Source organism: Gadus macrocephalus, chromosome 14 (assembly GCF_031168955.1).
Source record: "Gadus macrocephalus chromosome 14, ASM3116895v1".
Classification (NCBI taxonomy): Eukaryota; Metazoa; Chordata; class Actinopteri; order Gadiformes; family Gadidae; genus Gadus; species Gadus macrocephalus.
The window spans coordinates 18,163,195-18,181,082 of NC_082395.1; the positions used below are offsets into that span (position 1 = coordinate 18,163,195).

At 44.6% G+C, this 17,888-nt stretch overlaps 1 protein-coding gene across 1 annotated transcript; it reads left to right on the forward strand.

Annotated features, from left to right (window-relative positions):
* Nucleotides 1–1,103: 1,103 nt before the first annotated feature.
* On the forward strand, nucleotides 1,104–3,522 carry cebpg (CCAAT enhancer binding protein gamma). The gene is made up of 2 exons (XM_060071330.1): nucleotides 1,104–1,262; nucleotides 2,070–3,522. Exon 2 carries the CDS (start codon nucleotides 2,152–2,154, stop codon nucleotides 2,665–2,667), a length of 516 nt encoding a protein of 171 aa, XP_059927313.1. The 5' UTR covers nucleotides 1,104–1,262; nucleotides 2,070–2,151; the 3' UTR covers nucleotides 2,668–3,522.
* The last annotated feature ends 14,366 nt before the right edge of the window (nucleotides 3,523–17,888 follow it).

Consider the following 17,888-nt stretch of genomic DNA (forward strand, 5'->3'; position numbering starts at 1 on the left):
ACCATAGTCCCAGTGGCGGACACAAGGTGGGGGGGTAGGGGGGGCAACCGCCGCCCCCTTGTGCCTCCATGGTTGAAAAAGTGCCCTCTAGAGAGGTGAAGACGAGAGAAAGTGCCTTATTGGCTGCCCTTTATGTGAAAAAAATGAATGGGTGCCCTCTGGTGCCCCTTCATACAATAAATTATGACGATGTGCCCTCTAGAGAAACGTATTTTTTACTAACCCCACAGTCTCAGTAAGCCTTTCGATTACAACTATTTTAACACTTAGCCTTTATAATAAAACCTATTGTATAAACCCTAACCTGGTTTACAGTTAGGGTTTATACAATAGGTTTGAAATTAAATATATTTTTACTTACCCTAACCCTAGTCCCAGGAAAACCTTGACATGACCAATATTGTAGTAACCCTAGTCCCAGTAAGCCTTTACATTAAACATGTTTTAATAACCCTAGACCCAGTAAGACTTTATATTATACATGTTTTAATAACCCTAGTCCCAGTAAGCCATTACATTAAACCATATTTTACTAACTCTAGTACATATTTAAACCTATCATAAACCTTTTTATCAACCCTAGTCCCAGTAGGCCTTTCAAATACACTTTTTATTAACCCTAGTCCCAGTATGCATTTAAATTAACCTTTTTACTAACCCTAGTCCCAGTAAGCCATTAAAAGTCATTTTTTATAAACCCTGACCCTAGACCCAATAAGCCTTCACATAATACTATTGTAATGACCCTAGTCCTAGTCATCCTTTACATGAAAAATATTTTTATAAACCTTATTCCCAGTCATCCTTTACATGAAAAATATTTTATAAACCCTTGTCCAAGTCATCCTTTACAATAAAACCGATTTTATCAACCCTAGTCACAGTCAGCCTTTACAAGAAACCCCAAGTCCAAGTAAACCTTTACATGAACGGGTACATTTTGAGCGTGGTTCGTCTTCAGAAGGAATGCACTTTTCGTTTGATATATTTTACATAACGTTAAATAAAAAATAATACAGTTCTCTATTGGTCCTTGTAGCCGTCTTTCAGGCAAGATTGCGTCATTCTGCCGTGTGCTTCTCTCTGATTGGCTCACCGTGGATATTGCCCTACATGGTGAAGGAGATTTCGCAATCGCACCGAACACACCTCTCTGTTCCAAACAACAACACGGCGAGTTCAAGTCCCAGACCGAACAGAGGAATCTGAATCAAATTTAAATCGGATTGGACAGTTAGACTGAAACACTCCGCCACTAGACGGTAAGCTTCAGATAAAAACTATGAATGGTCATACTAAGCGAGACAGTAATAGACTGTTAAGAAGGCGCGCTGAGTGGGATGCTAGCAGCTAGCTGCTAGCTGGGGACTCTAACGTTAGTCCCTCAAGGTTCCTCTGATGTAACCTCGTCAGGCTATACAGACGTTTATATGTGTTCACTAACGTTAAATGTCTCCAAGATCAGGCTGTTGGAGACGAGGAGGGTTAGACGGAAAACGAGGAGCACGTCATACGGGCGAAAAGTTAGTTTTACTTTCGAGCGATCTCATCTTAAATGTCCAACACAACAAGTTATTTAATAAGTTAGCTAATAAGCTGTTGTCCAGGCTACCATCGTGCCGCAGTGTTATTATTCTGTAAAATAAGGTGACAATAAGATCGCGCTAATAGACTTCGGAGTTTCCCTCTTCCACACAAAGCAGAGCTGCGATGATGCAATCCTCATGCAACAGGGAGAAGCACATGCGCACAGCTGACAGGCAACATAGTAACCCGTGGACCAATCAGAAAGGCGGGCTTAATTACCACCACGGCGCAATGCCTCCCTTAATTAACATTCCTCGCGAGATAACAGGCGAGATCAAATTAGAATACGGTATAATATTTTTTTCACCGGGGCTAATAGGTAAACATCATGGTATCATTGAGCAGTGTGGTTCTTGAAGGAATATAAGAGACGATAGTTTTTTGTTGTTTTAGCCATAGCTATTACTTGCAGCAACAGAGCTTGATGTTTCTATGGTAACGGTAACCAACATCTCTCTTTTCTCCTTTTCCTCCACATGTAGACAGCCTCACCCGGCCCCCTCGTCACCCATCAACCAGTGCTAGTGGTTTTGTATCACCAGCGCCAGAAGGTGGTGGATCCAGATGAGCAGACCTCCCCATCAGAACCCCCCTACAACGCAACCTAACGGCGTGAGCGTCATCCAGAGCCAGGCACGCCGCGCCCCACCGGCTCCGCCCCTTGCCTCAGCCCCCCGGCGACCACGACCACAGCAGCGGCAGCAGGCACCCCCGCCGGACCCAGCCCCTCGCTCCGCAGCAGGGGGCACAGCCACGTCCACCGGCAGGATGAAGAAGCCCTCGGCGGAGAAGGACAGCGACGAGTACCGGCAACGGCGCGAGCGCAACAACCTGGCGGTGAAGAAGAGTCGCATGCGCAGCAAGCAGAAGGCGCAGGACACGCAGCAGCGCGTCAACGAGCTGAAGGAGGAGAACGAGCGTCTGGAGGCCAAGATCAAGCTGCTGAGCAAGGAGCTGAGCGTGCTCAAGGACCTCTTCCTGGAGCACGCCCACAACCTGGCCGACAACGTGCAGCCGGCGGGCGCGGCGCCCGACGGGGCCAGCCCCGCCAACGGCGCGGCTAACAACCACAGCCAGTGAAGCGCCGCTACGTGACGATTGGTCAGTTTTTTTTATTATGGAGGGAAAGGCGGGAGTTACCGCTGTGAACATGGAAGCGCCTTTTTTTGTGTTCGCCGTTTTATGGATGGAACTATTTTATATACATTTGATCAACTCTTGATAAGTGAATTAGTTACTGGCTGAAACTCGACAAGCTTTGGTTAGTTGATTATATATTTTTTCCCTTAGTACACTTCACGCCTCTTCCTCTTCCTCCACGGTTGGACAGTTCTGGAAGAGACTCTGAACTCTGTCACACCAAGTGGACTCACTGAGAAGAGACACTCTCTCCTGTGTGTGTGTGTGTGTGTGTGTGTGTGTGTGTGTGTGTGTGTGGGTGTGTGTGGGGGGGGGGGGGGTCCTACTTGCTGCTGGTCAATAATCGGCAAACAAAAAAAGCATGTCTGTTGGAGGAAGGTAGGCGGGGGCAGCCAGATGCACTGCTGGCCGAGCGGACTCTGCACACTTGCCTATCCAGCACACACACACACACACACTCTGGCTGTCTCTCTTTCGCACACAAACTTCAGGATCTTGGCACTGCAGTTTTTTCTATATTTAAATTTTCTACTGCTTTTACTCAACAGAACCGCATGTTGGTTATTTGCATGGGGGGGGGGGATATTTTAATGTTCAGAAGAGAATTGATAACCTGTAAGGTTGTAATCAGCAACGTCTTGATATTATTCTGACGCAGCTTTGCAGACACCATTTTTCCACAGATCTGATGGTTGGTGTAAATGTTGCTGGGCGGCATTTCTCAGTGGTGGCCTGGTTTTTTTATAAGTGTCTTGGGAATATGTATTGTAAAATAAAAATGTAATTATAAATGTTGACCTGTCTGTTGACTCTTCATTCAAGATGTTCATAATTCCATTCATATATAAATACACAGTGTGAATAAACACATTGTGTGTATATGTTATATGTATCACATATAACACATATGCTATATGTGTAATATATATACAAATATATGTAATACAACATAATATACAATATGTGATATATACTAAATGTAATAGTTTAGATAGAATATGTAGTATATTACCAGTATAACAATATATACAATATAGTATATGCGTATAATAATTATAACATAATATATCTGAGACAAAGACATTGGGTAACACTTTATAATGAGGTGCCATAATAAATAGCAAACTAGTCATTACCTAACCCTTAGGGTCGCGTGTTATGGTTAGGGTCGTGTGTTAGGGTTAGGGCCGTGTGTTATGGTTAGGGTTAGGGCCGTGTGTTAGGGTTAGGGTTAGGTTTGTGTGTTAGGGTTGGGTTAGGGTTATGCAAACAACTAATATTGAATTACTGATGAAAAAACTATTAACTTGTGCCAAATAGATATTTTAGTAACAATCGACAAATATTAACAAAGGGTTAGGTAATGAGTAGTTTGCTATTTATTATGGCACCTTATTATAAAGTGTTACCAGACATTGCTACATGGCAGCATCCTTGGTGGCATACTGGGCTCCTCAGACCAGGAAGTGGTGGTGTTGGAAAACTGGTTTAATTAAAAGTTTGTTGAGAATGATCCATGACCTGGCGCTCCTTGTTGCCATGCAGGAGAGGAGATCCCTCCAGAGGTCTGTGGCGATGGCTGGTTTAACCTGTGACCATTGATTGCTCAATGTGCAACAGCTGTGCAGCCTCCCCCAGCCCCAGGGGCCAATAGCCTGACTTGGGCTGGGGAGGCTGCTTAAACCCGCCATCATCAACTCCACAATATCTATATAATATAGTATAATATATTATAGAGTTGATATATATAGTATAGTAATAATAAATATAATATACTATATTATACATATACAAGCCTATATATAATATAGTATATAATACATTACATATACTAAATACAGATTTGTAATAATCAACCTAATGCATGTTATAATTAATGTTATAATGCACCCAATGCATGTCAAAATCAATGTTATCATGAAGCTAATGCATGTTACTTGAGAATTGTTTTCGACCCTTTTTTCCGACGAATCAATACGAATTCCAACGCTACACTTAGAAGAGGCATTGATGTGGTTTCAATAAAATCATGATAAATCACTCTCCCATAGAGGAGATAAGAGCGATCTATTGTAATGACATGGTTATAATAAGAGTTATAATAACAATATTATTCATAACGTTTCCCAACACTGTATGTTAGGTACAGTGAAATGAGGTGGGATAAAAGCACAGTGTAATGAAAAATATAACAATGTTTATCGTAACCTTTTATTCTACCATATGTTAAGTACAGTGTCATGTAACGCGAAGACAACAATGGTCATAACGTTTCATTACACTGCATGTCAAGCAAAGTGACATGACACATAATATATAACCTGTTATGATAATACTATGAAGGGTTGGGTGGAGTGTTCAGCCTTGCAGTGGTATCTGGGAACGGGTTGAAGTCGGGTCCATCAGCGATCACGCACTAAATCTATTTATAAACCTGCTCTCTTGCTGTTGGTTTGCCTTGTTTGACAACTGGCCTGTCTGCCTAATGAGAACTGCTGTGCCTACCTGTGTGTCTGGCTGCAGCCTGCCTGTCCTTTTCCAAACCTGTCTGTCTCTCTGTCTACGTGTTGGACTGCCTCCCAGTCTGACCCCCTGCCATACCTGTCTGTCTGCCATACCATGCGTGCCTGTACTTGTTTGTCGTCTACCATCTCTGTTTGCCTATCTGACTGTCTACCCTTCCGTCTGAGTGCCTGCATGAATACCTACCCGTCTGTCAGTCAGTCTGTCTACCTGTTTGACCACCAACACGTCTGTCCGTGTCCGTCCGTCTGCCTACCTGTCTGTCTGACCTGACAGCCAGAGGAGAGCCGGGTCACTCAACCAGTCCCAGGGCTTCAATCTATTTTTAAACGGCGCAATGTCTCTCAGATGAATCATTAGACAACAGGCTGTTTAAGTTCTGTTCAAACACGTCTCAGCAGGTGGGGCTCGGACGTGACTCAGCTCCCACCGCCACATGGCAACCACTCATTACCCGGTGTGACCGCCCTGCCTCTCCCTCCCTCTCCCTCCCTCTCCCTGCCTCTCCCTCCCTCTCCCTCCCTCTCCCTCCCTCTCCCTCCCTCTCCCTGCCTCTCCCTCCCTCTCCCTGCCTCTCCCTCCCTCTCCCTCCCTCTCCCTCCCTCTCCCTCCCTCTCCCTGCCTCTCCCTGCCTCTCCCTCCCTCTCCCTCCCTCTCCCTCCTCCATGTGGTCTGATAAGCAGGGATGAGCCCTAGACGTATCAGGCGCTCTGGAGGGACCCTCCCATCACAGAGTCCACGCTGGCCACAGTCGGCGGGCGGCTGCACGAATACACTGGCAGAGAGACACACCCAGAGACAGACGGACCCAGAGACAGACACACCCAGAGACAGACGGACCCAGAGACAGACAGACCCAGAGACAGACGGACCCAGAGACAGACACACCCAGAGACAGACGGACCCAGAGACAGACAGACCCAGAGACAGACACACCCAGAGACAGACGGACCCAGAGACAGACAGACCCAGAGACAGACGGACCCAGAGACAGACGGACCCAGAGACAGACGGACCCAGAGACAGACAGACCCATAGACAGACAGACCCATAGACAGACACACCCAGAGACAGACATACCCAGAGACAGACTGACCGATAGACCAGGAAACAGACATACCTATGGACACAGACAGACCTTTGAAGACATTGCTGGGAGTGAATGACTATCTGCTAATAAGCCGGCTAGGAGGAGGGGTTTAGGTGTGCTGCTAGGGGGAGGGGCGTAGGCCTAGGAGGCTAGGTAACAGCCGTACCTGGAGACATGCTGCCAGGTGTCCATGTCACAGCATACCTGTAGGCGTTCTGCTAGGAGTCTATGTAACAGTATACCTGTAGGCCTGCTGCTAGGAGGCCTACGGGTAAAAGCCGTACTAGTGTAAACAGAACAGGCCCAAGCTAAACACTCTCACACTACAGCAAACACACCCTATCGCAATAACTAACCAGCACTCAGGCCAGGCTAGCTCAAAGTTCACCCATTGGAGGGACAGTAAGTGACCAGCACTCAGGCCTTGTGTGTGTGTGTGTGTGTGTGTGTGTGTGTGTGTGTGTGTGTGTGTGTGTGTGTGTGTGTGTGTGTGTGTGTGTGTGTGTGTGTGTGTGTGTGTGTGTGTGTGTGTGTGTGTGTCTGTCCAAACAAGAAAAGGAAGCCAACAGCCAAGTGGAGCTTCACACATGTGGAGCCACAGACAGGTGGAGTGAGAAATCTTGGGCTGTTCCTGGGGAACCATTCAGGGTGGAAGCTGGGTGGATGATTGACAGGATGACATCATTATCACAGCATACCTGTAGGCGTTCTGCTAGGAGTCTATGTAACAGTATACCTGTAGGCCTGCTGCTAGAAGGCCTACGGGTAAAAGCTGTACTAGTGTAAACAGATCAGACCCAAGCTAAACACTCTCACACTACAGCAAACACACCCTATCGCAATAACTAACCAGCACTCAGGCCAGGCTAGCTCAAAGTTCCCCCATTGGAGGGACAGTAAGTGACCAGCACTCAGGCCTTGTGCGTCTGCATGCGTGTGCGTGTGCGTGTGTGTGCGCGCGCGCGTGTGTGTGTGTGTGTGTGTGTGTGTGTGTGTGTGTGTGTGTGTGTGTGTGTGTGTGTGTGTGTGTGTGTGTGTGTGTGTGTGTCTCCACCTGTCCACAGACAGGTGGAGTGTGAAATCTTGTTCCTGGGGAACCATTCATGGTGTAAGCTGGTTGGATGATTGACAGGATGACATCATTAGCATCCTGTCAAGCATGAAGAAGGTAGCTTAAGTTCTGTAACCAGCTAGCTAGAAGAAAGTAGCCTCCCTGCGTGAGCAGCAAGCTTGGGAGAAGCTCATGTCTGCTACCCTTTCTACCAGTTTGCCTACCTGCCTCTGACTAACTATCTGTATCTGTGTCTGTGTCTACGAGTCTGACAGGGAGTTGTGCTGGTACTGTCTGTCGTGACAGAGAGTTGTGACGGTTCTGTCTGTCGTGACAGAGAGTTGTGACGGTTCTGTCTGTCGTGACAGAGAGTTGTGACGGTTCTGTCTGTCGTGACAGAGAGTTGTGATGGTTCTGCGTGACGGTTCTGTCTGTCAGGCCAGAGAGTTAGAGACAGACAGATGTTATATAATACTATACAGCAACAGACCAACACACACTTTGACCCTAACACACAAACTATACACAGCAAAACACACGCACGCACGCACACACACACACACACACACACACACACACACACACACACACACACACACACACGTACACACACACACACACACACACACACACACACACACACACACACACACACACACACACACACACACACACACCACACACACACACACGCTCCACTCCTCCCCTGATCTATCCCCAGAGAAGCTTCGCGCCGGGTCCTTTGCCATGGTTACCGCTAGCACACGTCAACCAAAAATATATATAACATCATGAACAATTGTGAAATGTCTTTACAAGTTTACACAAGAGACCTGAGTTATGGTGAGAGAGTTTTGGTAAGAGAGATATGGTGAGACCTACTGTAAGAGATATTATGAGCGAGATATGGGAAGAGAGTAATGGTAAGATAAATATGATAAGAAAGTTATGGCGAGAGAGATATGGTGAGAGAGTCATGGTCAGAGAGTAATGTTAAGAGAAATAGGTATCAACAGATTGTCTGAAATGAGGTTAAGGTTCATGCTGATGTCATTGATTCAAAAATGTCTCCCCCACGCAGTCAGACCTCCGGAAATCTGCAAGCAATGGAGACCTGAAGATCAACAAGTTATCGCTCGTGTCTCAAGGAGTTTAGTTCCAGGTGTCAGGGAGAGGAGGAGAGGAGAGGAAGAGAGAAAGAGAGGAAAGGAACTGAAGTCTAGTTGTCTCTACCTCCTCAAATTGCCCCTCACACACACACTGGCTACGAGGGTTCTGACCTTTAACCCTGGAGAGGGTTAATCTAGAAGAGTTGAGCTAATGAGTAACATCTCAGAGGCCATGAAGGTCAAAGGTCAAGTTGAGTGGTTGTACTAATATGAACAAAAATCTCTCTCTCACACACACACACACACACACACACACACACACACACACACACACACACACACACACACACACACACACACACACACACACACACACACACTTTCTTCGACTTTCAACTCCCAAGGATCAGCTGTTAATTAGGGTTAGTGAAGGTAAGGTTAGGTTAGTTAAGGTTAGCCATAGTGAATAATCTAGTTCTTGCTCAATTACGTAACGACCACGTTTCTAGGCTCCACAACTCCAACCTTGCTGAAGATTGATATCAACAGCCCATGATTTGGTGAGTTGGAGCCTGATGAAGAATAATTGATTTTGGGACACTCTTCTTGACAGAAATGTATTGTATTTAATTTTAGAGCATGATCATGGGAAGATACAGGCAGCAATTTACCAGGCATATATTCAATGAGACAATTTCCCCTTTTCCACCGACAGTACCAGCTCAACTCGCCACGACTTAGCATGGCACGACTTGGTTTGGTTCCAGGCACGTGTTTCCATCTAGAAAGTACCTCTTCAACGGTGGCGGGTCGTCATAGCACAGCATAGCATAGTACAATAACATGCCAGCACACAAACTTTCTAGATCACTAGCACACTAGTATCTTTATATTCTAGGTACGCTAACATGCTAGTAAACTTACATGCTAGGCAACCTAATATGCTAGTACCGAACATGCTAGTATACTCTGACCTGCTAGAACACTAACAGTCTAGTCCCTTAACATACTAGGTACGCTACATGCTAGGTACTCTTACCTGCTAGATCACTAAGAAAATGGTACCTTAACATTCCAGGTATGCTAACATGCTAGGTAAACTCACATGCTAGTACACTCAAGTGTTAGAACATTAACATGCTCGTACACTAACCAACTAAATGGACACCCAACTTCACACATAAAGCTACCAGCTGGGTTTCAACCCAACGCCTTTTGGCTGAATCTTTGAATCGCCTGACTACAGACAGATTGAGTACATCTCCTAATAAATAATATCAAACATCATAAAGTTATTGGCAGCCCTTCTGGCTCTCATTGTGTCCATGTTCTACCGCTCAGGTACACCAAGCAGGTTCAAACAAACCAAAGAATTCTTCTTGAGCTATTGTATTTGCAAGCTCTTGGGACTGAACACCGAACAGAACACATAAAACACAGCATGCAAGGCCGGCGTGTGGACTCCTGTATTCTCGCTCCCTCGTATACGTGTGGAACATGAACTGTTTTCATGCGTAAAATAAAAAATGAATAAATAATCGACTTGCTACAACTGTGCCACTCGCCCCTGTGGTAGCTATCGCCGTACAGTGATTGTGATTAGTGATGATTGTACATTGTGCGGTAATCATCGATGGTGTTATATTGGTAAGATGTGCGTTGGTCATCCTACAATTGCACATTGTTTTATTGTTACCGTATGGTAAGATCACGGTGTGTGTTCGTTATAGTTGGTGGTGCGTACATTGTGTAGTAGTTATCCTACTTTCGCATCGTCGCATATTGTGTGATAATGATACATTTTCTGTATTTATTTTTTCTATGTATGTCTTTACTATTTTAGTAAAGACATACAGTCATAATTATAATTAACTGTATCATAGTGTCTTGCTACTGCCTGGGGGGGGAGTGAACCCAAATACATGAAACAGAATCCAGAATCCATGGTGTTGTAAATCACCAAAAGGTTATACTAAAGGGAACAAGAGGGAGTAGGATGTGGTGTTGCATGGTATACCAATACTTGAACCCTATCCCAATATCCTGCCATTCAAAATGGTACAATACCTCATTTTATTAGCACCGGTACTTTAAGAATGAGTATGTATATGAGCCATATTTCCTATGTGTTGCTTAGGTGTGCGACCGCGGGACCGCAGTGTTGTGTGTGCAGCGCTTTGTATTCACTCCCTGCAGGCATTGTGGGCATGTCATCAGTTATTTTCCCTCATATGCTCTCAGCTTTTATTAGAGAACCAGAGGCCCTTTCTCTCTAAACTGATGGCACATAGTCTTTGACTGAATGAAGCTTATTTCATTCACCAAGCAGAGTGGAGGACATGACTGTGTTTTTTGCTTGCTATAATCCTAGAGAGTCCAGGCAGGTAAACTGATCATTGGCAGAAGACTTAAAATATTACTTTGAAGACTTGTTTAGCTGCAAAACACAGGATATTTTCAATGTACTACTTCGCCAAATGTGGAGTCAGTCTTCATTCATTGCAGAGCTTCTTTTGACATTGCTCTCGACGCTAAGCTCTCCGCCACACGCGGCGGACGGACAGGACTACACCATGCTGTCAAATGACATATTTAAGTTGGGAAATGCACATTATGATTGACATTTCTTACAATGTACTATGAAGAAACTAACAATTTGTGAAAAAAGTATAATTTGTCTCAGAACCACAAAGTAAAAGTGATGCTTTTTAATAAGTGATCTGGTTGCAAATATATAGAGATAGTTATTTATTATAGAAAATTATAATCTCAAACTCTGACTCACTGACCGGGATTTAACTATTCAAAGTAATCGATTACATAATACTAATTATATAAAAAACATATTCATTGTCAAAAGCACACCTAAATGTAAAAAAAAAAAAAAAGGAAAGCACAAACTCAAACATATAACATACATTGAACACAAAATAAATACAAATAAATTACATTAACTCAAAGTCTCCCACTTCATGGCGATGAATCTGCACACAACAGTAGGGAAAATATGACCACAAACTACTCATTGCACCAGCTTGGCGGAACTCAGTGTTCAGTGTTTCAGGCGTTTGCCTTGGTATCGTTTAAGTATCGGCACCGAGAGATTTAAGGCAGGTATCGTATCAAAGTCATAATTCTGGTATCATGACAACACTAGTATAGTGGGCCAGGCAGGTGGGAGAGGTAGCAGGCAGCATCGGCGGGTCCATGCAGGCAAACTAGGCAATTTCCTAGTTTCCAAAAAAAAAAAAAAGTGGGCCAATCAGGAGCCCACTTATAATAATAAAATAAAGGTGTCAATCACTCTGCACCCGCCTCCCTCCCCCAGCTCTCATACAAAATGAAAGCAGGATTACTAGCAGTAGCAGTCAGGGCATGAAGGTAGAGCAGGCAGGCTTGAGGGACAGGCTGACAGGTAAGACGTGCGTGGCACAACAGACCTGTCCTTCCTCCTTCCTCCATCCTCCCATCGACGACCCGGTGAAGGCGCACGTCATTAGAACATATTAATGCTGAGTAGTGGTTACGGTGCAGTCATATGTTGGTCACCAATTTATGTAATAAACGGTCTTGTTGGGAAAGCAATTATAAATGTTTGTTTTCAAGCCTATACTGGTCATGGTGCTGACTAATGTTCAAGGTGGAGCTCATAGTACATGCTGAGAATATATGGGTCATGGGACAGTCCAGGTTTCTGTTGAAACATACGTCACTTTGTATGCAGGAAGAGATTCCTGCCTAACCCACGCACGTGCACACACATACACATACACACACACACACACACACACTGTCGCTCTCTCTCTCACACACACACACACACACATAGTCGGCCACACAATCGAACATATGAACAGACACACACATGAATGCACACACATAAACATTTAAAAGAAAATCATAGAGTCAATACAATTCCATCTGGTTTGTATACTCAGATAGGTATTTGAGTATACGAGTATACTAAGTCTACACATTGCATGCAGACATCTCTATACACTACACACACAAACGCACGTACGCATGCACGCACACACCACCCCTGTGTATATTTTTGGCTCTGTAGATGTTGAGTCAACTGTTGCGCAACGTGTGCTGCTAGTTGGCTGATGTGTGCTGTTAGCCTACGTATTAGCTGGGTGACTGATATTGCTGCATCAGCAGATACAACTGCTGAACATGGCTTTGGAAGGCAGCCAAGAGATATGATGAAATAATGGTGTGAACTTTACCCTGCTATGCATGCCTGTGGGAGCAGGGGTAACCCAAGGTCTGCTCTGCACTGAACACTGAAGATATATTCCATTATTACTATCATCTATTAATAATCTGTTATCATACCTAAATTGTGAGATAGAGGACAGGCAGACAGTGTGAAGTGTGGGGAAAAGGTAAACAGGCAGGTTTGTAAGCATGTAGGACAGGACAGATAGTTTGTACGACAGACAGTTGTGTAGTGTTGAGTATAGACAGATTGGTGTGGTGTACAAGAGGAAGAAAGACCGGTAGATAGACAGGTAGACAGACAGGTTTGTAAGTATGTAGGACGGGACAGGTAGTTTGTACGACAGACAGTTGTGTAGTCTTGAGGATAGACGGATTGGTGCAGTGTACAAGAGAAAGACGGACAGGTCTGTGAGGAGAGGACGGGGGGGAGACAGTCTTGTATATCCCAATTCAACTTCCTAATCAATCCCATTCCAGACATTAATAAAACACCCAGACACCAGCCACACATCAAATGAGCTTCTCTTCACATCAGCTGATGTTTATCAGGAACATACGAGAGATTAATATATAATATCTACACTGGAGCTGATCACACAGTGTCCCTGCACTATCTTGGCACTCAGTCGTATGGACAGCTGCCCAAACTCAAAGCTCATTAAGTCAAGCGATAAGGACTGTGCAGCAGATACTACAGCTGTATTGGTCTCTAATGTAGGCCAACGGTCACGATGAAGTCATCACAGGTCAGCATGGAGACCAGTGATAGCCTGCACCACTTATGTAGGAGATCAGGCGTGCGTTGCACCAATCAGGTAGGACATCAGGCGTGCGTTGCACCAATCAGGTAGGAGATCTGGCCTGTGTTGCACCATTCAGGTAGGGGACGCCTGCATTGCACCAATCAGGTAGGAGAACAGTCATCCAATAGCATTGAAGACACTGGATGTTGGTGAATTCAACCAATCATCAGCTCTAGATGGGTTACTGAACATGCAATTCATGCACTGCTTTTACCGATTTTACAGCTCAACGCCAGGACGGGACAGGGGTCTGACACAGCACACAGGGAGATAAACACCTACCAGGAGACGGGACCATCGCCTCCCTGCCAGATATAACCATGACAAACATGGACTACGACTACAGCTGTGCCGCACCCAGGGACTGTACATCGTCAACGGTAGATCCCGCGGAGACCCCTATGGAAGATACACCTACAGCTCATATCTCGGCAGTAGTACTGTAGATTATTTTATCACAGACCTTAGCCCTGGGTCTCTCAGAGCTTTCACAGTCAGCCCCTTAAAGGTCCCATGACATGAAAATCTCACTTTATGAGGTTTTCTAACATAAATATGAGTTCCCCTAGCCTGCCTATGGTCCCCCAATGGCTAAAACTTGCGTTTGGTGTAAAACGAGCACTAGCTGTTCTGCTCGCCTTTGAAAAAACGGAGGCTCAAGTGCGCTGATTTGGAATGTCTGTATTCATGACGTCATCAGGAATCTCAGCTCCTCCCCTTGCTCTGCCTGGCCCGCCCAGAGACGTTGGCCCGCCAATGAGACTCGACCGTGCGAGCGCAAGTGTGTGTGTGTGTGTGTGTGTGTGTGTGTGTGTGTGTGCGTGTGTGTGTGTGTGTGTGTGTGTGTGCGTGTGTGTGTGTGTGTGTGTGTGTGTGTGTGTGTGTGTGCGTGTGCGTGTGTGTGTGTGTGTGTGTGAATACACACACTGTCGTTTCTTGAACCGACAAGTGTTTCTTGTCGGTTCTTGTACGTGTCTTGTATTTCCACAAAGAGACTGTTGTGGGGGTTATCTGAGCCATGGTTGAGAAGGAATTGGGGGAAAGGAACTTTGGCTTTGACTGGCTGAAGTAGCCTACATGAACTGCGACATGCCGCCGGTTGCCGCGAGGCACCATCGCCCGGCAGCGGGCAGCCGGCAGCCGGCAGCAGGCAGCGCCCGGTTCTGTCGACTTCAGGTTGATGTGAAAGTGGAAGAACCAGAGACGTCGCAGAACCCGACAAAGTCGTTTGTGATTCATAATATCGTCTGGAGGCGCACACAGCTTTTGGCCGTGATAATATGTATTAAATGATATAGATTTCTATGTATTATATGATATTATTTAGATATAGAGCTCCAGGACTGTAACGCAAGTGTTGTACACTTCCTTATTATTTGGATAACCGTTCTGCTTTTGGCGTTATGGCGCATAACACGTCGGACTCTCGTCTCTGGTATTTCTACAACGAGACGCGTATTGGGGGTTATCTCAGCCATGGTTGAGAAGGAATTGTGGGAAAGGGACTTTGGCTTTGACTGGCTGAAGTACCTACATGAACTGCGTCATGCCGCCGGTTGCCGCGAGGCACCTTCGCCCGGCAGCGGGCAGCCGGCAGCAGGCAGCACGCGGTTCAGTCGACTTCAGGTTGATGTGAAAGTGGAAGAACCAGAGACGTCGCAGAACCCGACAAAGTCGTTTGTGATTCATTATATCGTCTGGAGGCGCACACAGCTTTTGGCCGTGATAATATGTATTAAATGATATAGATTTCTATGTATTATATGATATTATTTAGATATAGAGCTCCAGGACTGTAACGCAAGTGTTGTACACTTCCTTGTTATTTGGATAACCGTTCTGTCGGACTCTCGTCTCTGGTATTTCTACAACGAGACTCGTAGTGGGGGTTATCTCAGCCAAGGTTGAGAATGAATTGGGGGGAAGGAACTTTGGCTTTGACTCCCTCAAGAACATGAACCACGACATGGAGGAGAAAGGGATTGTTGGCGGCGAATGTCTCCAGCTTGAGACCCGCTGAGGGACCACCGCCGGAGGCGGAGGTGCCTAAGCGCTGCCCGGCAACGATCCCTTTCTCCTCCTTGTCACGGTTCAGTCTACTTCACATTGATGAGGACGTTGAAGAACCAGGAACGTCGGAGAACCCAACGCGGTCGTTTGAGATTCATAATATCAGCTCACACAGCTTTTGGCCGTTATAATATATATTATATGATATAGATATCTATGTAGGCTATATGATAATATTTAGATATAGAGCTCCAGGACTCCCGTGTGTTCTAGAATATTTACAGAACACGGCTAAAGGCTGTGTGTGCCTCGCCATTGCGATGCATCCACTGTAAACAGAGCGGTACCGTGGCTGCAAGCTGCTCAGGGCCACACCCCCACCCTCCTCCTTGACCCGCCTCGCTCCTCCTCATTTGCATTATAGCTACAGACACCAAAACAGCGCATTTGGGGGAAGCTCAATGTGCGACTGGCTCGGAGTGGCTGTAACTCTGCACCACGGCTGAATTTCGGGAACGTCTTTGAATACTGTGTTAGTTGCCCACTAATACCTATATTAAAGAATACATAAAATAGCATGTCATGGGACCTTTAACACCACTATCGGACCACAGCAAAATCACAGCCTACCTACATAGATCAACACTTAAGCAAGAGGCATTAAAACCAAACAAACTACAGACTATAAACAAATGCTATAGATGAAAGGAGAGCAGTGTCGAAACATATCAGAACACCATAAAGCAAAATCTTTCAGTGCAACAACGAAGGGATCAGCATGGCAGTAGAAAGCCTTAACAACATATTTGACATCTCAGCCTTAGAATCAAACCTGAAGGTCTCAAACAGTCAAACTAAGAACAAAAACAACTTTAACGATAAGTGGTTTGACGAAGAATGCAAAAACACTTTTTAAAATGTGTAAACATTGTATTTAGAGTGTATCTTTAACTTATCTGTTTATACGAGATACTGTAATTTTTGTAATTTTTATAATATCACACATTTTACTTTTTAAAGTACTTTTATAGTTTAACATTTGATATTATGTATAGATATCAAATGTAGATATCGATATCGTCCGTTCGTCCGTCCGTCCAATGGACGGACGGCCTCTGTCAGATAGATAGATAGATAGATAGATAGATAGATAGATAGATAGATAGATAGATAGATAGATAGATAGATAGATAGATAGATAGATAGATAGATAGATAGATAGATAGATAGATAGATAGATAGATAGATAGATAGATAGATAGATAGATAGATAGATAGATAGATAGATAGATAGATAGATAGATAGATAGATAGATAGATAGATACCATATCCCCGTAGGGAAATTGCTTTGTTGCAGTACAACAAGACAGGACAAGACAAAGCAATAAAGAAACCCAGTGCAAAATAAAAGACAACAGTAATTGATTCATCATCCTAAAGTTTCGTACTTTCCATTTGTCAAAAACGATTCCACTATTCCATTCCAACCATACCTCCAGCAGCGTGTAGGCCTACTTGCAGCGCACACGTACGTGCAGCGTACACGTACACACGTGTTATGACCAAGCAAGATATAGCCTGTCATGGAATTTCAAGGTTCATTTCGAAACAATAGCGGCCTCTACTGCCTGGTCTGAATGGTTGTGTCTCTATTGGGATGCAAGTACATCCTACGGAGTATTATTTTGCTATTCTCAGACCTGCAGTTGCATCGAAGCCGCTGACCAACACACCTCTTTCCCAAGTGAATTGCATTTCATGTTCCTTGTTGAGGCCTGTTTTTAACAGACTATAATGTTTACATTTATTCGTGTGGCATTAACACCTCTACTACTCTTATTGTAGGCCTACTGTAATAATTGTTACTTATTTTTTAGTTTTTGTTATTTTAAATCTATATTTTGAATAATCATTCCTGCCATTTACTTTCTGCTGTGACACCCAATGTACTAGTTGGGATTAATGCAACAATTAACAGCAACACATTTAATGTACGTTTTAAAAATTTAGAAATGCAGCAAATTACCTATAATATTTATTATAAACTGTATAGACCCTAGCTGGAGGAAATCCCTCCTACTGTGAACTTGGCTAGACTTACTGGGGTCGATCATTTTAAGTTTGGGTATAAAAAAGAAGCCAGAGAAGGGTGGTGCGGTGATTGATTCATTTTATCTGATCTTTTTGCTTGGGGGCCTGAAAGCCAAGGTAAAGCCTTGTGTATGTATCACATCTCACAACCCTTACACCAACCGAACCCCTTATTTAAAAGCTACACAAGAGAAACTCACCAGCAGCTCTGCCAGAATCCGCAAGCCTCCCTATATATTTCAAGCAGTTTCATCAC